Genomic DNA, 21,671 nt, shown 5'->3' with positions numbered 1-21,671 from the left:
CCTTCTGATCACTCCTGCTTGACCCCATACACTTCCAATGCCTCTCTGCCCATGCTCATGGTCTCTCATGCATCTTATCCCACCCTCTGCATATTTAACCATCCTCACTGTCCTTTGCTCATCTACCCATACCCCCTAGCCCCTCGTACATCCTGTGCCACTTTCCCCCATAATCTCCATGGCCTTTTATGGCCTCTATGCAACGTATGTCAACTCGTGCCCGCTTTCTACCACTGTCCCTCTTCATGACAATGGAATCTCAACAGGCATCCTGACAGTATCTATTGATGATATGATTGGAATAAAATACTCTGACAACAAAACCCAGACTCAATACATTGAAATTCCTTCAACTAATCCTTTACAAAAAGAGGTATTTAATTTAACTGCTTAATGCTTAGCTTCTTAATTTATGATGCAAACAAATACTTCTATTCCTCAAGCAATTGGAACTGTTCATCTTATAAATATCCTACTGTGAAAATGCTAGTTTGGGAAATTGATCATGCAGAAGAAATCCTACAGTGATTTGATGTGAAGGGGTACTGCACTTTCTTTCAAAATCCACTTGCTTTATTAGACAGTTCCTTGACAATTTTGCTAGTCCCAGTGAGTTTGTATGGTTTTCACAATTCCAAATGTTGCCTTACTATCAAGGATGTTACATACCAAATCCAAAAGGTGTCTTACGTCTCCAAAGGGGAGAAATCCAAAAATTGTCAGAGCAACTTTCCTGCTTATTAAATGAGCATTTTCAGAATACTGCAGAGACTTCTGACATCAGGAATATGTTCGTTGGGAACTTTAAGAAAAAATACTAACTAATTACACAGGATTTAAAGACCTGCAACACAGTAAGGTCAGGAAGTTCCAGCAGTTGTTGAAAGAAAAAGGTTAGGGAGAATGGCTGAATTTTGTTCATAAATGAGGCCATGGACTTTGAGTATTTTTGAGTAATACAGCACAGAAAGAGACCCTTCGGCCCATGCTGACCATGGTGCCCACTCAGCTATTTCCAATTGCCTGCATTTGGTCCATATCCTTCTGAACCTTTCCCATCCATGTACCTAACCAAACATTTTTTTACACAAGCTTTTAATACAAGTTAAGCGGAGGAAGGAGATTTTATTTGGAACTCCTTCCTGACGCTCAGTGTAGAAAACAGCCTCAGCAATGTAGTAGGAGGTTCTGATTGCCAATGCCATTACCTTGCTCAGCAGTGCAATTCAGATTTTTAAAAAAGTTTAATAATCTTACCAAGACTGCCAAGAAAAGAGGAGCCAGCTGCTTCTGCCAACATACACTGGACAAAATATTCTTGGAGGTTTGCCTGACTTCTCTTAGATTCAAATTCTCTACGCTGAAGTGTTTTAAATGCTTACCATCAATATCTAAGGGGTACTGCAGATTCCCTTACAACTGCAAGTTTTCTTTGCAAGTAATTCTTCGATATTTTCACCTTTCTTAAGGAGTGATAACATGTTTGGTTTATGCTTAATGAATCAACTCCATTTTAATCTACATGCTGACATTCGGATTGAACTGGACCTCAATGTAATTTGAAGTCAACTTTCATTACTGTGCATTTCTTGCAAAAATTATGCTGGGCCATAGTTTTGATCTCCAGACAGAAATCAGGTGTCATGAATTCTCCTAACATTGTGAATCTGCCTCCTTTTATGATGGTGTTTGTGTTATATGTGTCAGGAAGGCTGGTTTGTGATGGAGGTGGATCTAGATTAGAGTGGTGTTGGAAAAGCAGGTCAGGCAGCATCCGAGGAGCAGGAAAATCGACGTTTCGGGTAAAAACTCTTCATCAGAAACAGAGGCAGAGTGCCTGCAGAGTGGAAGATAAATGGGAGGGGGGTTTGGTGGGTCATGAGGGCAGTGCTGAGCTGGAAGGTTGGAGCTGGGGTGGGGTGGGGGAAGGGGAAATAGGAAACTGGTGAAATCCATATTGATGCCATGGGGTTGAAGTGTTCCAAGGCGGAAGATGAGGCTTTCTTCCTCCAGGCATCGGGTGGTTGAGGGAGCGGCGGTGGAGGAGGCCCAGGACCTGCATGTGCTCAGCAGAGTGGGAGGGGGAGTTGAAATGTTGGGCCACAGGGCGTTGGGGTTGATTGGTGCGGGTGTCCCGGAGATGTTCCCTAAATTGCTCTGCTAAGAGGCGTCCAGTCTCCCCAATGTAGAGGAGACCTGCATTGGGAGCAACGGATACAAAAAATGATATTGGTGGATGTGCAGGTAAAATATTGATGGATGTGGAAGGCTCCTTTGGGGCTTTGGATGGAGGTGAGGGAGGAGGTGTGAGCGCAGGTTTTGCAATTCCTGCGGTGGCAGAGGAGGGTGCCAGAAGGGAGGGTGGGTTGTTTGGGGACGTGGACCTGACTAGGTAGTCACGGAGGGAATGGTCTTTACGGAAAGCGGAAATGGGTGGGGAGGGAAATATATCCCTGGTGGTGGGGTCGGATGATGTTGTTTATGCGAAGATTGGTAGAGTGGAAGGTGAGCACCAGGGGAGTTCTGTCCTTGTTACGGTTGGAGGGGTGGGGTTTCATGGCGGAGGGGCAGGATGTGGACGAGATGCTTTGGAGGGCATCTTTAACCACGTGGGAAGGGAAATTGCGGTCTCTAAAGAAGGAGGCCATATGGTGTGTTCTGTGGCGGAGGGTTATCTCAGATTACAACAGGATCTTGACCAGATGGGCTAATGGGCTGAGAAGTGGCAGATGGAGTTTAATTCAGATAAATGTGAGGTGCTGCATTTTGGGAAAGCAAATCTTAGCCGGACTTAAACACTTAAAGGTAAGATCCAAGGGAGTGTTGCTCATCAAAGAGACCTTGGAGTGCAGGTTCATAGCTCCTTCAAAGTGGAGTTGCAGATAGATAGGATAGTGAAGAAGGTGTTTGGTATGCTTTCCTTTATTGGTCAGAGTATTGAGTACAGGAGTTGGGAGGTCATGTTGCGGCTGTACTGCAATTTGCATTGTTTTCTTATATTGGTATTTGTTATATTTTCAATAACTTTATATTTTTGTAAAGTCAAAAAAGTTATTTTTTGCTAATAAATATATATACAAAATATAAGGGAACCAAGACTGTGATCTAATTAATGCCTTATACTGTGTTAGCAAGGCTTCCCTATTTTTAATCACCATTCCCTTTGAAAGAAAGGCCAATGGTACTTTTGGAGTCATAGAGTCATAGAGATATACAGCATGGAACAGATTCTTTGGTCCAACTCATCCATGCTGACCAGATATCCTAAACTGATCTAGTTCCATTTGACAGCATTTTGACCATATCCCTTTGAACCCTTCCTATTTGTGTATCCATCCCGATGTCTTTTAAATATTGTAATTTTGTACCAGCCTCCACCACTTCCTCTGGCAGCTCATTGCACACACTCACCACCGTCTGTGTGAAAAAGATGCCCCTTGGATCCCTTATAAATCATTCCCCTCTCACCTTAAACCTATGCCCTCTAGTTCTGGACTCCCCTACCCTGAATAAAAGACCTGGGCTATTCACCCTATCCAGCCCCTCATGATTTTATAAATCTCTATATCGTCCCTCCTCAGCCTCTGGGAAAATAGCCCCAGCCTATTCAACCTCTCCCTACAGCTCAAACCCTCCAACTCTGGCAACATCCTTGTAAATCTTTTCTGAATGCTTTCAAGTTTCACAAGATCTTTCCTCTAGAAAGGTGACCAGAATTATACTCAGTGGCCTAACCATTGTTCTATACAGACACAATATGAACTCCCAACTCATATACTCAATGCACTGACCAATAAAGCCAAGTGTATCAAATGCCTTCTTCACTACCTGTCTACCTGTGATTCCAAGGAACTATGAACCTGCACCCCAAGGTCTCTTTGTTTGGCAACATTCCCCAGAACCTTACCATTAAGTATATAAGTCCTGTCCTGATTTGCCTTCCCAAAATGTAGCACCTCACATTCATCTAAATCTAAATTCCATCTGGCACTCCTTGGCCCATTGAACCATCTGATCAATGTCCCATTATACTTTGAGGTAACCATCTTCGCTGTCCACTAAATCACCAATTTTGGTGTCATCTGCAAACTTACCAATGGTACTTCCTATATTTGCATCCAAATCACACTTATAAATGATAAAGGACCCAGCACCAATTCCTGCTGCACACTGCTGGTCACCGGCCTCCAATCCGAAATGCAACCCTCTACCATCACCCTCTGTCTCCCACCTTTGAGTCAATTTTGTATCCAAATGGCCAGCTCTTCCTGTATTCCATGCTAACCTTGCTAACCAGTTTGCCATACAGAACCTTGTTGAACACCTTGCTGAAGTCCATATAGATAATGTCCACCGTCTGCTTCCATCAAACTTCATCATTTCTTCAAAAAACTCAATCTAGTTAGTGAGACACAATTTCCCATGCACAAAGCAATGCTAACTATCCCTCATCAGTCCTTGCCTTTCCAAATACGTTTAAATCCTTACCTACTGCTTGCTGAACTTCAATGCTAGCCTTTCCTGCTTCATACATCTTTAATTTTTGCCACTGGTATTGAGGGGAATTGGTTTAGCTCAGTTGGCTGGGTTGTTAATTTTTGGAGGAGTATGATGCCAACAGCGTGGGTTCAATTCCCATCACTGGTTTGAGGTTACCGTGAAGGACTTCCCTTCTCAACCTCTTCTCTTGTCTGAGGTCTGATGGCCATCAGGTTAAATCACCACCAGTTGCTTCTCTCTCTCTCATGAGAGAGCAGCCCCTACGGTCTGATAAGACTATGGTGACACAAGATTGGTATTGATATAATTGCTGTTGAGGATTTGTATCACCAAGTGGAGAATGCTATCTTCTTGTTTCACCAGCCTTTATGAGCAGGTATAAATCACCATTTGTGACATCTTCACTGGATAAATTTACTTCTTTTTGTTGCTCAGTAATGTAGAACTAGCACCCAGTAGAAGTGTTGCATGAATTTTCTCTAAATGTGGGTATTATGTTGGCAAGCCTACAAGCCCTCGTGCAGTAACACACGAATAACTGAGCCAGCAGTAGATACATCACGTCATTAAGATTCACTAGACAAGCATCACCTCAGTTCCAGATGCTCACCTCCACAAATTCTTGCCAGTCAGCATAATACAGCAATGCAATACAATACACCACATGAACAGGCCCTTTGGCCCACCAATTCCTAATGCGCCGATTCCTAGTCCTTATTTACACTCACTGTTTAATATCCATATGCAACTTTGATCCCTCTGTTTGCCTCACATACATGTGTTTTTCAAGATACGGTTTAAATGTTGCTAATGTTCCTGCTTCCACCACCTCTACTGGCAGTGCGATCAAGGCACCTACCACCCTTTGTGTGAAAACCTTTCTCCGCATTTCTCCACTAAACTTTCCACTTTTCATCTTGAACCTGTGCCCACTTGTAGTTGACCTTTCCACTCTGGGAAAAAGCCTATGACTATCCACCCTATCTATACCTCTCATAATTTTGTAGATCTCTATCAGGTTTTCCCTCAGCCTCTGTCTTTCCAGTGAAAACAATCTGAATTTATCCAACCTCACCTCATAACTAAAACCCTCCAGACCATGCAACATCCTAATAAATCTTCCATGTACCCTCTCCAGAGCATCCACATCCTTCTGGAGGTGTGATGAACAGAACTGCATGCACTATTCCAAATGTAGCCTAACTAAAGTTTTAGGCAGCTGTAACATAAATTGCCAACTTTTATATTCGATGCGCTGGCTGATGAAGGTAGGTGTGGTGTATGCCTTCTTGACAACCTTATCCACCTGTGTTGCCCCTTTCAGGGCTCTGTGGACCTGTATGCCCAGATCCCTCTGTATTTTGATATTCCTAAAAGTTCCAACAGTTATTGTACAATTCACACCTGAATTTGATCTTCCAAAATGCATAATCTCACATTTGTCCGGATTAAACTACATTTTAAACACATTGTAATTTCTCTGCCTAACTCTGCAATCTATCTATATCCTTTGACTGTCTGTTTCTCTATCTGCAACTCTACCAATTTTAATTCATCCACTTAATAATCAGACCACCTACATTTCCTCCAGATCATTTATATATATTAGTGACAACAAAGGTCCCAGCACTGACCTCTGCTGAGCATCACTAGTTACTGATATCCACTCTGAAAAGCACCCTTCCACTGCTACTCAGTCTTCTATGACTAAGCCAGTTTTGTATCCATCTAGCCAGCATGTGTTTTTTACATAAGAACACTAACCAAATCAAAAGCACTAATTCATTTTGCGTTATTTGTTGATGTAATACTATGCCACGACAGCCCCATGCAATCTCTATTAAACAATAAAACTGATGTAAATCAGTGAACACTACTAAAAATAAATACTTGCAACACCTATGGCAGGTATGCACTACCTAAATTATAAAAAAGGACAAGTGCAATTTTCTAATCTCTTGATCTTGGATTACAGATTGTAGAGCAGACCAGTTTCGCTGTCAAAATGGCCAGTGTGTTCCTGGAACCTGGAGATGCGATGGTATTGGTGACTGTAGTGATGATTCTGATGAATTGGAGTGCCGTAAGTTACTGGGATCTGATAAATCCTAGTGATTATATATACTAATCACATTTTCATTTTGACAGTCATCTCTAATTGACACTCACTTAACAACTTGAAATTAATACAGAAGGCACAAATATTCAGAATTACCTTACTGAACATGTTATCCCCCATTTATTCAGTAATCATTATTCTCTTTTAATAACTAACAATATATTGAATAGTTCAATTTTTAAGTATATTTCTATAGAAGTAATTTTCAATGAGGTGTTCGAATGCGTTTGAATTACACCATATGTCCTTTAGGGAAGAAAGTTTGTTATCCTCAATGTGACTGGCACTTAATTGTCCTCAGAAATGCCCGAACTCTTCACACAGTTTAATGGTAATAAAAGATTGGCAAAAAATGCTGAAACCCAGATCACAGGAAAGAATAAAAGAATTGCATTTGTTGCCTGAATTCTTTTCTGAGACAACACTCCGTAATAAAACAGTCTCACATCAAATGTTCTACCTTAGTTTGTTGTGAATAATATAATAGAAAGTGTGCAGCCCTCTTTCAGTGTGCTCTCGCTGCGACTCTGACCATGGTTTGATGAAGTGTCCACAGATTGACAATGACTCTGTCTTTTCTGGGCCCTTGTTTTATTGGCATTTTCTCCAGAATCCCTGTCTTACCCATGCTGGGCCAGCAGTGTACAATTAAATATTATTGGGCAGGGGCCCCCAAGCCAAAGGTTCCTTTGGCTCCACCCTGATGTATAGATGTAGGTTGACTGATACAGTAAGAAAGCAGGGTGTAATTGCCTGACAGTTGATAGATGTTACAACAGGTTGGCAGTACAGAAACAACTAGGCATTGATTTTTTCTTTTTGTTGTTGGGTGTGTAGAATTCCAGGCTTTTCAATCTGACCTTTAAAGATAGCTACTCATATTCAGTCCTGGAGCAGGTGATCGAGCCTCATCCTCCTATTAGATGTTTATAAGTAAAATAAAATTCATGACTGGAATGGTCCTGCTCTCCTTTTTGAGCTAAAGTACAATGAGCAACAATTTTCCTTTCATACATCAACGAAGTTGACAATATTTATTTGCATTTTCTACGGTGATATTTATTAAGGTGTTTGAAAGACAACAGATGAGAAATTCATTCCTAATTTTATGAACATGCTGTGTCATTCAGCAAAGCTTGTGGGATTCTGATTAGGAAGGGACCCATATTGACACCTGATTGAGATTGGATAAGTTAATGCAGATCACAGATGTATTCCTGCTCTTTAAAGGCTCAATTATTTATTGAATAGACTTTCTCAGCCCCATTTTGAGTCTTCCAAGTCTTTACTTGGTTTGTTAATTGAGAATATAAAATGGAAATTAACAGCTCATATTATAAAATTATTTACCCTTAAATTAGGTAGCTGATTATTTCTGAACCTCAGTTCTCAAAAACATACTATTGCTGCTTTTATTTCAATATTGTTATAGTTTTGAATGTTGGGAAACTGGAATGTATTAATAGTTTTCACTTTTTAAAATAAGCCATAATTGTCCAGGTTAAGGAACTGATCAAATCTCGAGATCCAATGCTTTTTTTTTTAACAATTTACTAACTCCCTAAACTTTTTAAGGTAGTTGCACAATTGTCTCTCACCTGCAGTCATGGGCAAGATTTTCTTGGACAAAGACTCTAGTTGTTGTGGTTCTGTTCACCGAGCTGGGAATTTGTGTTGCAGACGTTTTGTCCCCTGTCTAGGTGACATCCTCAGTGCTTGAGAGCCTCCTGTGAAGAGCTTCTGTGATCTTTCCTCCGGCATTTGTAGTGGTTTGAATCTGCCGCTTCCGGTTGTCAGTTCCAGCTGTCCGTTGCAGTGGCCGGTATATTGGGTCCAGGTCGATGTGCTTATTGATTGAATCTGTGGATGAGCGCCATGCCGCTAGGAATTCCCTGGCTGTTCTCCTCTGTTTGGCTTGTCCTATAATAGAACAGCCAGGGAATTCCTAGCAGCATGCGCTCATCCACAGATTCAATCAATAAGCACATCAACCTGGACACAATACACCGGCCACTGCAGCGGACAGCTGGAACTGACAACCGGAAGCGGCAGATTCAAACCACTACAAATGCCGGAGGAAAGATCACAGAAGCGCTTCACAGGAGGCTCCCAAGCACTGAGGATGTCACCTAGACAGGGGACGAAACGTCTGCAACACAAATTCCCAGCTCGGCTAACAGAATCACAACAACGAGCACCCGAGCTACAAATCTTCTCACAAACTTTGAAAGACTCTAGTTCCGTAAATTTGGGATATTAGAGTACCCAGAGCTGTATGTATTGTATTGCTAATTTTAAAATTCTCTTTTATCTTTACTTTACCGATACTGTATTTATTTTGATTTCAGCTCCACCTACCTGTACAGCAGGACAGTTCCAGTGTGAGGGAGATGGGGAATGTATTTCTCAAAGTTGGGTCTGTGATGATGAAGAAGACTGTGATGATGGATCTGATGAGCGTCATCTATGTTGTAAGTCCAGGATTTTATTTAATATATTTTTGGTATAAATTTGGAATTCACCTTTTCTTTTTAGTTATTTTAAAAGAATCTACTTTGATCCACTTTCAACTCAGCCTGACAGAGATTATTTTCCTATGTATAGATTTCAATGCTGTTTTATAAAATGTATGTTATACCTGTTCTGGGATGTCACCATTGCCACGATCAGCCTTGTAATTCTTGAAATTCAAGGATTGAAGATGCCTTGCACAAGGAATGCCTAATGCAAATTCTACTGTTATCTCCAAGACGATGCACCCATTGCTTTCAAGAGCACCAAATATTTAACATAGTCATGGATACATTATTGAAGTGAGTGAAAGATTGGAACAGTATCAGGCCATTTAGCTAATTAAATTTTATATAGGTTTAGCATAAATATTGAAACTGTCTCAAAGACACTTATAATGAATTCCAAAGAGAATTTATTGCTACTTGTTATTTAAGTTGCCCGCATGAGCTTTGCAATATGTTTGTATAAATGCAAATGATATAGATGTAGAGTAGTTTAGGTTTATTATTTTTGTTTGGAAATATAGATTAAAAAAGCTTTGTTTGGATTTTAAACTACAAGAAAGCTACAGAGAAAATAAATCTCCACTTTTAGTCCTGAAGGACTGTTGAAATTTTGTTCATAATTAATTATCAGTCCTTATCATGACAGCTTGAGAATGTACACTGATCTGCCTGTTAAATGAATGCCAAGAATTTCCAAATAGTTCCATATTGCCTTCTTTCTTCAGTGTTTGACATTTTAGACCATGATGCAGAGGTTTGGGAATTGTGTCTGATGCTGATATATTTGTCTATGAAGCAAAGTTAAGTAACAAGTTAGTTATAGTAGGAATTTGAGCACAGGGATTTTATGAAATTGAAGTGTAGCTTTCCATTTAAATTGGATTTACAAATATTTATTAATCTTTCAATAAAGTTATTGGTAGACCATTTATTCCTGTAATTGGAATTATTGCTATACAAACCTATTTCTGTGACAATACAGTCTAACAGTTGCATCTAACTGATGATTTCTTTCCAGTAACCCACTGGTCATTTCAGCATTTTATAAGTTAAGATGATTCACTTTGTGCAATAGCTCCTGACAATTAAGTTATCGCTGTTTATAAATTTTGGTTTGGAAATGTAATCGTGAGCTAAGAGGTGACCTTTGCACTGTAAGTAACCGCTTGTTTAAAAAGAGAACAAACTGTTTTTTGTGAGCCCGGGCCTGCAAGTTAATTGCAGGTTGGTTGGCGATCAAAGAGCTCCATAGAGGTTTTGCATTTAAACAGACAGCAAATGTTTGACATTAATTAAGTCAATACTTGGGAATTGGTGTCAGCAAGTCTGGAAGGGAACATGATGGTCAAGCAGAGGGAGGATCCAGAGCTTTTGAACTATTTTGAACTGAGGATTTCTAAGAGAAGGAGCTTGACTGTTGATACGACAGCATGAAAATTTACAAGCTCCCTGCCTTATCTCCCATTATCAGCTATTGGAAGTTCAGAGAATAGAAACTAAGTTATAAGTACTGTTGAAACTACCTCAGAGTAAACTGAAAAGGTGACACTGATAGATGTTTTCAAATAATCAACCAAGTTAGCATCATACATGTTTGTGGAAAATGGCTTAAGTAATCTGGATCTTAGTTATTTTCTTTTAAAAAAAATTATTCATTACAGGTCATTCTGCTATACCATGAGTTTCATTAATATGAATTTGCTATAATACGATTGACGAATTGGGGACACTGTTTCTAAAGTTTGAATTCTTACATTGTATTGGCTCTGGCTCTATTAGTTTAAATGGTGCTGCTATTAAGTGATTTTCTTACAACATAGGGTTGCATGAGAATGGAACTATCATGTTATAGCAGAACTGACTGTACTGGTTATCATTTTAAATCAAATAAATCATTAAATTACTTTGTTATTTACTTTATTGGTAATAAATTATTAAGTCTTTTGTTTAAACTACAAATCTGGTGCCTGGAATCAATTATGCATGAAGTCACATCAACAATAGCAGGAATCACTTTCAGATTAATGCTATCAATAATTTAGTTTGATCAGTTCAATATCATATTTGTCGAAGGTCAAAAAAGATAAGAAGCTACTTACATTACATTTTAAAAGAATACATTAACAGTGTTGGGCCCCAATTTTTATTCTTCAGTCATATGCACAGAGGCGTAGGAAATTCTGGTTTTGTGAACCCAACCTTAAAATGGCCACTCATACATACTATTTTGTCCAGAGGAGTGGGCTGATTTTCAAATTAGATTGGGCAACCTAGATAAAATATTGGTTTATTGGTTCCCAAATTGGTTCCCAGTTTATTGGTTCCCAAAGTTGGTTGGATCGTGCCTGGGAACTCCAGTGTGCTATTCAAAATTTAAAAGATAAAGATAAAAAATAAAACATTCTCCCTGTTCTCACTTGCTCACTATCTTCATGCGCTATTCATGCTAACCTATAACTACCTGTGCTGCTGTACCATCCTACATGACCTCTCCACACCTGTGCTAGTCCATGCTCATTCATTCATCCACATGGCCCTTGTTAAATTCCATGCCATGTTAACTTCATTGGCAGTGCTCTATATGTATCCGATCATTTCCAAGGCTGGTATAGCTGCTATGCCAACTCCGTTGAATCAGTGTGTCTCTTAATCTCCATGTTGGCTCATCTAATATCTAAGATGGGCTTAACTTTATTTTGTCAAGATGCCTCTTGATTTGTCAGTATATTTATGGTATCACTTTTGAAAAAGAGCACATTCATGCAAAAAATCTAATACATTGAAATTGCTTTAACTAATCCCTTAGGAAAGCAAATATTAGGGGCAATTAGGGAATGTCAGTCAATGTTGACTCTGTCAACAATGTCTACACCCTGTATGTGAATAAAACATTCACTAATTTGGGAACTAACTAAGTTTGCAATGGAAATTTTATAATGGCTTATGTGAAAAGGCACTCTGAAATATTTATTGCTTTTCTTTTTAAATGTGTTATTGGACAGTTCTCTTTTTTGCAGTTCCAATGGACTTAGGCGCTTCTTGAGCACAAGTATGCCTTTTCAGAATCCCAAAAAATGCCTTATATCTACCAAGGGCTGCTTTACCTCCTTTAAGGTCTGTCCTGCTCCCACAAACCATATCCAAACCTTACTTCTCCAATAGGGGAGAAACATAAATAATTTCTCAAGCCCTCAACCTTCGCAATCGTTCATCTCACACACCCCCAATGCCTTAACCATGTGAATTCATGCAACCTATTGTCCTGTACCCATCATGATAACCTTACATGTTCTCCCATGCCATTGTATGCCCCTTTATCTCCAATGACAACTGAGTGCCTATTTCCAATCATCAGCCTTCTACCTTCACCTGCCTTGCCACCCGGAATATCCACAAGTGCTCATGTACATAGGAGAAAAGCTATAGTTCTATTACTTAAAATTTCATATTGTAGACCACACTCTTGACACTTGTTGACCTTCACAAGTTGGGCAGTTTGAAGGATTTTATGCATTTGTTAGAAACAGTCTTCTCCAGTGTTGGCACCTTCATATTCAACAGTTTAAAAGGATAGCTGATACTTTTCCCATCTCCTGTCCCTACTCCCAAGGTGTATTAGAACCATGTCCACAGAGGTGCTGAGCTCTCCAAAGGGGTACACTGACTATCCAAAAGAAATGCATTCAAGATGATCTGTCCTCACCTACTCTAATCTCCATACTCCAGTTTTCAGACACCAGGCACTCCAAAATATGGTGTAAACGGAGCAGTTAAAAATTTAAATGGCTAGCTATCTCTGGGAACTGTGCATGCATGCCTTCCCTCAATCCTTTCCCCACCAAAGTGAGAAATGCAAGGTGTCAGGATGGAATATGGAGGAGGTGCTAGATGGTGGTAATACTTTGGATTCCTACCTTACCAGCATTTTCACAGTACAGAAACACCCTGTAAAGGCAAATATTAGAGCCTTGGTCTTTGTGATTGTATCAAGTTTAGTGGACAGAGATTTTGGTCAGAAATCCAATGTGTCAATGCTTGAACAAGTGTGAAGGCATTCTAATTATCTTGTTATGGATTGTGCCAGTAGTAATGTTGTAATCTTGTCACTGATGTACTTTAATGTCAGAAATCTAGTGCTGCATTGATTTGAAACTTCAGCAAAATTTAAGAAGTAAATCAACTTTATTTACCTGATTTATCACCATATACAGCAAACCTACTGACTGTTAATCCCATTCGTACTTTCCACTTTACTTCACTGAAAACCTATTCCAATTTCTTGTTTTGTTTGAAAATTCTATTCAATTTATTTTTCATTTCCTACATCTGAGAATCTAATTTAAATGTGTCCGTCACGTTTAAAAGGTTTGCCTAGGTCATATTAACTGGATCAAATCTCACACTTACCTGATAATTTCAAATGAGACAGTCTTATAAGAGGGTTGGTTGAACATTAATTGAGATCCTCATATATTTTCATGACATATAATCTTAAGTTAAATAGTAACTGAACTGGGCACCTGCTTGAGATTACCTGAGGACCCTGGAAAAAAAGAATGAAGGTTGCAGTGTCAGAAAGAACAAGGCTGTTAAGTCAATCTCCAGCATTTGTGGGAGGCACGGTAGTACAGTGGCTAGCACTGCTGCCTCACAGTGCCAGAGACCCGGGTTCAATTCCCACCTCAGGCAACTGTCTGTGTGGAGTTTGCACATTCTCCCCATGTCTGTGTGGAATTTGCTCCGGCTTCCTCCCACAGTCCAAAAATGTGCAGGTTAGGTGAATTGCCCATAGTGTTAGGTGAAGGGGTAAATGCAGGGTAATGGGTCTGGGTGTGTTGTGCTTCGGAGGGTCGGCGTGGACTTGTTTGGCTGAAGGGCCTATTTCCACACTGTAAGTAATCTAATCATTTCTGGGCTTTGGCCACTCTGTTTCTGTTCAGTGGGTGACCTTAAAATCTCTCTTTATGACTGCAAGTACAATCCTTCCTGTAAAAACATATTTTACTTACAAGCAAATAGAAAATATTTTAGGCCAGTGCATAGATAATTATAAAAGAGAAATTGAACACATAGGGAAAACAAAATCTGTGTCCAGTGCATCATTGTACATGCTAGAAGACAAATGATTCAAATGCAGCCTGCATATCAGGAAATTTAGTTTAATTGATTTGGAGGTGCCGATATTGGATTGGGGTGGACAAAGTTAAAAACCACACAACACCAGGTCATAGTCCAACAGGTTTATTTGGAAGCACTAGCTTTCGAAGCGCTGCTCCTTCATCAGGTGATTGTGTGATTTTAAACTTAGTTTAATTGATTTAGCATTGTGATGTCAGTTTGTGGTAAGTTACTTTATACAACTGACATGAAGAGTGTCCAGGATAAACTGTTCTTATTGTCTATATTTTATGTTGTATGGGCTTTACTTGTTACTAAATGTGAACATACAAACAATATTGAATAGTGTTTAAATCTTTAGCATGTAAAGTTAATTCTTCTTTTGATAAACATTTCTTTCTCCTCACTGTGTAGCTGCAAAAACATGCACTAGTCAGCAGTATACTTGCACCAATGGAGAATGTATCCCAAGTGAGTACAGGTGTGACCATGTCGATGACTGCTCTGACAAAATCGATGAAAGAAGCTGTCGTAAGTTCTTAAATTCTCATAATGTATTTTCTCAGTCTTTGCACCTTAGGCATTTTAGTTTGTTGGATTAAGCTGCTCACTGATGGAAGCAATTGCCCTCAATCTGTTCCTTGTTTTCTAAAACTTGCTGCGGAATCTACTTGCTGTGGATTAGACCAAATGTTCAAGTACAGTATTGCAGTGACTTGCTTGGTCCTGTTAATGCTATTGATGGGTGTAATTAAGTTCGTCTGTGTTGGTGTTATTTGGTATATTTTGACGAGAATATTGTATATATGTCAGTTTAAAATGCTGAAATGTCAATCACTGAGTCTATTAGAAGGAGTATGATTGGCATTTGTGATTGGAATTTCAATTTCATGCAAAGCTGCAATTTAAGCTTTCCAAAGTCAAGATAAATAAGAGCGATTGCTCATAACAAACAGTAAGTGTGGGGTGGGAACATATCTGTTTTATGCATTATTGCAAATAGGTAATGGCATAGTAATGGTACAAGTGCTGTACTTAATAGAGTTTCCTGTAAAACTAATGGATTGATAAGCTATGGCAGTGTAAATTTGTATTCACTGATATCAAAACAGTGTGAAATCTTTCTAAATTGTTGTTATGACTTTGTAACAATGACGAGAGCATTATTGAGCTTACATTAATCAACTGGGCAAGTTTCTGTTTTGTATTTGACCAGTGATACTGTACAGAAAGGAATGTACTGACAAATATTTTATAAACAGAAATTGATATCATCTGCAAACAATACCTGAGGCTGATAATTTTGTTTTCTTTTCTGCACAGTTGCTAATGAGCACGAGATACTGTTAGCTGAATAATTGATGGTTTCAGATTAATCAAATTTAAAACCATCCACTGAGTAGCATTCATTAATGTGTTTAATATGAATGAATATATACTATTTTGGCGATGTGTCAGTTACATTGAGGCTTTTGGAGAATTTCTGTCCACAGAACCAAATGAGATTTCTAACCATTTCTTATGAAACCCATCTGATTAACTACCTACCGTCACTATGATGTCCCTTTTGCCTGATTCTAGCCTCACTTTATCACTTGCTATACCAGAAACAACTTGCTACTGCTAGGGATATTCCAGAACTATCCAGCATTCCTGGTGCGTGCAATTCTGGTCTCCTTCCTATCGGAAAGAAGTTGTAAAACTTGAAAGGGTTCAGAAAAGATTTACAAGGATGTTGCCAGGGTTGGAGGATGTGAGCTACAGGGAGAGGCTGAACAAGCTGGGGCTGTTTTCCCTGGAGCGTCAGAGGCTGAGGGGTGACCTTATAGAGGTTTACAAAATTGTGAGGGGCATGGATAAGATAAATAGGCAAAGTCGGGGTCGGGGAGTCCAGAACTATAGGTTTAGGGTGAGAGGGGAAAGATATAAAAGAGACCTAAGGGGCAACATTTTCATGCAGAGGGTGGTACTTGTATAGAATGAACTGCCAGAGGACGTGGTGGAGGCTGGTACAATTGCAACATTTAAGAGGCATTTGGATGGGTATATGAATAGGAAGGGTTTGGAGGGATATGGGCCGGGTGATGGCAGGTGGGACTAGATTGGGTTAGGATATCTGGTCGGCACGAACGGGTTGGACCGTAGGGTCTGTTTCCATGCTGTACATCTCTATGACTCTAAAAGGTCTTGTGCACCTGGAGAAGCACTGTTGGTCTGAAGCTGCTTTGCATGGTTCTGACATTTACCCAGGACATGATTAATAACGGAAGACAGTGCCCCATCAATGAACTTCCGTGCTTAGACAGCATATTTTCTATCTGATTCCTCACACTCCCTCTGACTCTGTACTTTCTGTCAATCAAGGTTCATGCTCTCCCACTCACTATTGCTTGCAACAACTTCCCTCACTTGCTCTCAGCCACTCAGTCGCTGACACCACAGACATTGTGTGGCCTCTGCATTGCCTTCTGACTCACTTGAGACACCTCCCCATCTGCACTAGCACTAACAGCTGTGTCACTCATATTCATCTCCCTTAATACCTATGTCTTTCTCATTCCAGGAGAAAATAGCCCACAATAAGACAGAATGAGTTCACAGAGGTGGTGGCTTGCCTGATATTTGGTTCCTCAGCCCTTATAAGGAGCGCATTCTGACTCTTAATGCCCTGAGTAGGCTGACTGATGTGTCCAGTTTCCTGGACTGGTTTGGGAGGCTGCCCTTGACGTACTGTGCTGGGGCATACTGACTAAAGGTTACTTCCCATCTGCCTCCAAAAAAAAGATCCTGAGCTTCCAGTTCCTGCCACTTCCACACACCACCTTGTTCTCTGGTCAACAGGAGAAAGTGAAGTCTGCAGATGCTGGAGATCACAGCTGAAAATGTGTTGCTGGAAAAGTGCAGCAGGTCAGGCAGCATCCAGGGAACAGGAGAATCGACGTTTCCTGAAGAAGGGCTTATGCCTGAAACGTCGATTCTCCTGTTCCCTGGATGCTGCCTGACCTGCTGCGCCTTTCCAGCAACACATTTTCATCTCTGGTCAACATCACTGCCTCGGGCTTAATGCAGTGCTCCAGTGAAACTCAGATTGATCTGAAAGAACGGCACTTTATTTTCTGCTCGGGAACTCTAAAGCCAATGGATTCAATATCGAGTTTAACAACTTTAGGACTTGAGCTTCTCTCATGTGTTATTCAACAGCCCAGCTCCCCCCCCCCCCCCCCCCCAAAAATATTTTAAGAAGGTACCCTAACGTTTTCTTATTTTAAAGGCAGTTATGAAGTGGATATTCCAGGTGTGCTACAGCTGGTCAAACCACTCGGCTTTAAGCAAAACAATTTATTTAAACAGTACAGTTGAAACACGAACAAAAGAAAGAGGAATTTACAATAAATTAATGACTGAAAAACTTAACCAACCCAATACAGCAACTATTCCTAGTTAACTGTTCCAATGCAGCAATACCCCAACAACATACTCCCTGGCAAAAAGGTAAATTCAAACACAGATTCTTACAGGCAGCAGGGAACAACATCCAAAGAGAGATTTCAGAAGAGTGTCAGAGGAGCTCTTTATAGACAATAGACAATAGGTGCAGGAGTAGGCCATTCAGCCCTTCGAGCCTGCACCACCATTCAACATGATCATGGCTGATCATTCCTAATCAGTATCCTGTTCCTGCCTTATCTCCATAACCCTTGATTCCACTATCTTTGAGAGCTCTATCCAACTCTTTCTTAAATGAATCCAGAGACTGGGCCTCCACTGCCCTCTGGGGCAGAGCATTCCACACAGCCACCAATCTCTGGGTGAAGAAATTTCTCTTCATCTCTGTCCTAAATGATCTACCCCGTATTTTTAAGCTGTGCCCTCTGGTTTGGCACTCACCCATCAGCGTGTCAGAGTGTCCAATCCTTTCATAATCTTATACGTCTCAATCAGATCCCCTCTGTCCTCTAAACCTAAGGGTATACAAGCCCAGTCGCTCCAGTCTTTCAGTGTAAGGTAATCCCGCCATTCCAGGAATTGACCTCGTGAACCTACGCTGCACTCCCTCAATAGCCAGAATGTCTTTCCGCAAATTTGGAGACCAGAACTGCACGCAGTACTCCAGGTGTGGTCTCACCAGGGCCCTGTACAGCTGCAGAAGCACCTCTTTGCTTCTATACTCAATTCCTCTTGTTATGAAGGCCAGCATGCTATTAGCCTTCTTCACTACCTGCTGTACCTGCATGCTTACCTTCATTGACTGGTGTACAAAAACATCCAGATCTCTCTGAACTGCCCCTTTACCTAAATTGATTCCATTGAGGTAGTAATCTGCCTTCCTGTTCCTTTACTGAAGCTTGCAACTCTCCTGGACTCTTACATCTTTTGATTTCTACAGCTAATATAAACTAGAAAAAAAAACAGTACTGGGAAAACCGGCCACTCCCCTTCCAATGTCAAACTCCCTCGACTCCTGAGCACCTCTGCCTTTATGACCTCTCTTCAATAGCCAAGGCTAAAATAACCTTTTTAAACTGACAGCATCATCACATGTGTCCTTACATCAACTCCCCACACACCGGGCCTTGCTAACTTATGGTCTGCTATTACACACAACCCATTGTTAGCCACGAACAGTCCCCATTAACAGCTATTCATTTTCCTAGCCTGTTCCTTATCTACTCCTTTGTCTGTCAACTGTTCTTCTCTCTCTTTGGGCTTTATCCCCACCTGTCAGTTATTCTTTACACACCCCCAGCTTCATCGTCTACAGAAAAAAAGCAACTTTTTCCTTGCTACCATTAGTTCTGGGGTACTGTCATTGGCCCATATCCTTCCAAACCTTTCCTATTTATGTATCTACCCAAATGTCTTTCAAACATTGTAATTATGCCTGCATGAACCACTTCCACACAGAATGTTCATCACACACCACCATCAGTGTAAAAAAAATGTCTCATGTGTTTTTTAAATCTCACTCCTCTCACCTTAAAAATGTGTTCCCTAGTCTTGAAATCACCCATGCGAGGAAAAGACAACTACCATCAACTCTCGCTCTCATTATTTTATAACTTTTATTAGGTCACCTCTCAACTTCCTACATTCCAATGTAAAATGTCCCAGCATATCCAGCCTTTCTTTATAACTCAAACCTTCCATATCTGGCAACATCCTGGTAAGTGTCTTCTGAACCCTCTCCAGCTTAATAATATCCAGCTTGTAACTGGGCAACATGAACTGGACACAATATTCAAGAAGAGGCCTCATCAATGTGCTGTATAACCTCAACATTATGTCCCAACTCAGGGGACCTTGGTGATGGGCAAGTTGTTGGAGGAAATCCTGAGGAACAGGATTTACATGCATTTGATAAGGCAAGGACTGATTAGAGATAGTCAACATGGCTTTGTGTGTGGGAAATCATGTCTCACAAACTTGATTGAGTTTATTGAAGAAGTAACAAAGAGGATTGAAATCCATATGGATTTCAGTAAGGCATTTGACAGGTTCCTCATGATAGAATGGTTAGCAAGGTTAGATCTCATGGAATACAAGGGAGAACTAGCCATTTGGGTACAGAGCTGGCTCAAAGGTAGAAGACAGAGGGTGGTGGTGGAAGGTTGCTTTTCAGACTGGAGGCCTGTGGCCAGTGATGTGCCACAGGGATCGGTGCTGCATCCACTACTTTTTATCATTTATATAAATGATTTGGATGTGAACATATGAGATATAGTTAATAAGTTTGCAGAGGACACCAAAATTGGAGGCATAGTGGGCAGTAAAGAAGGTTATCTCAGAGTACAACGGGATTTGGATCAAATGAGCCAATGGGCCGAGGAGTGGCAGATGGAATTTAATTTAGATAAGCGTGAAGTGCTGTATTTTGGAAAGGCAAATCATATTAGGACTTATACACTTAATGGTCAGGTCCTGGGGAGCAATGCTGAACAAAGGGACCTTGGAGTGCATGCTCATAGTTCCTTGAAAATAGAGTTGCAGTTCGATAGGATAGTGAAGAAAGCGTTTGGAGTGCTTTCCTTTATTGGTCAGAGTATTGAATACAAGAGTTGGGAGGTCGTGTGTGGCTGTACAGGACATTGGTTAGGCCACTTTTAGAATATTGTGTGCAGTTCTGGTCTCCTTCCTATCTTGGAAGGATGTTGTGAAACTTGAAAGGATTCCGTAAAGATTTGCAAGGATGTTGCCAGGGTTGGAGGATTTGAGCTAAAGGGGGAGGTTGGATAGGCTGGGGCTGTTTTCCCTTGAGCGTCGGAGGCTGAGAGGACCTTATAGAAGTTTATAAAATCATGAGGGGCAAGGATAGGGTAAATAGACAAGTCGTTTCCCTTGGGTGGGGGAGTTCAGAACTAGAGGACACAGGTTTAGGGTGAGAGGGGAAAAATTTAAAAGGGACATAAGGGGCAACGTTTTCACGCAGAGGGTGGTACATGTATGGAATGAGCTGCCAGAGGAAGTGGTGGAGGCTGGTACAATTACAACATTTAAAAGGTGTCTGGACGGGTATATGAATAGAAAGGGTTTGGAGGGCTATTGGCCAAGTGCTGGCAAATGAGACGAGATTAGAATAGGATATCTGGTAGGCATGGGTGAGTTGGACTGAAAGGTCTGCTTCCGTGCTGTCCATTTCTATGACTCTCTGACTGAGCAATGAAGGCAAGCCTGCTAAATGTCTTTTTAACCATCCATTCTCTATGTACTTTAAGTCTGGCATCTCTGGCTGAGTGGCAAAGTGCAAAAAGACATGATATGACAGGCATTGAATCTCTGAGCATCCAGAAAGGGTTGAAGTGAGTGAACAGTAGACAGCAAGCAAACAGGAAGAAATTTTCCAAGGATGCTTACCTTGGAGAAGTTCTCCTCCTCTCTCTACAAGGATGTCAGTGAGTTTCAACACCCCCCCCCCCCACCACCACCACTCAACCTCCCCCACAGTCTGCAGTCCTCACTTTCTCCAGGCTGGGTATTCAGCCTGGGCCAGTCAATGAGCTAGGTGCATCTGCCTAAGTGCAAAGGGTCCTTGCTGCAGTATTGCAATGATAGTTGCCATTGTGACCAGAGGTGTAACATTGAAGTGCAGATGCATACCACAAGTGGATTAGATTTGTGCCGTTGGGGTTTTGAGAATTTGGCACTTGTTGGAGACCTATCTTTCTGGATGTGGAATGTGTGTGGCTGGTGCTCAGAGTGTGCCCTGTGATGTGGTATCCAAGGTCCAACATGGAGGTCCTTTGGAGCAAGCTGTTAGCTGAAGTTACCAGGTACCTGCTCTGGTTTCCATGTTGGGAATTCTCAGCATATGGTTTGCTAGTGGCAGGTGGTGGGATAGAAAGCTGCATATTAAAGGAGTGAGATGTATGGCTAATATGGCCGCTAACATGCAATGATCTCCCTTCGTAAGTAACTTG

At 40.9% G+C, this 21,671-nt stretch overlaps 1 protein-coding gene across 2 annotated transcripts in view; it reads left to right on the top strand.

Annotated features, from left to right (window-relative positions):
- lrp2a (low density lipoprotein receptor-related protein 2a) overlaps nt 1-21,671 on the top strand; it is a 333,042-nt gene that overhangs the window by 56,039 nt on the left and 255,332 nt on the right. For both annotated transcript variants that reach the window (XM_043693942.1, XM_043693941.1), the window contains exons 2-4: nt 6,476-6,583; nt 8,968-9,090; nt 14,671-14,787. In XM_043693942.1, the coding sequence (XP_043549877.1) occupies nt 6,476-6,583; nt 8,968-9,090; nt 14,671-14,787 (348 nt within the window). The remainder of the gene's footprint in view (nt 1-6,475; nt 6,584-8,967; nt 9,091-14,670; nt 14,788-21,671) is intronic.

Source organism: Chiloscyllium plagiosum, chromosome 7 (genome assembly GCF_004010195.1).
Source record: "Chiloscyllium plagiosum isolate BGI_BamShark_2017 chromosome 7, ASM401019v2, whole genome shotgun sequence".
Classification (NCBI taxonomy): domain Eukaryota; kingdom Metazoa; phylum Chordata; class Chondrichthyes; order Orectolobiformes; family Hemiscylliidae; genus Chiloscyllium; species Chiloscyllium plagiosum.
This window is presented reverse-complemented; position numbering and strand designations above follow the sequence as displayed.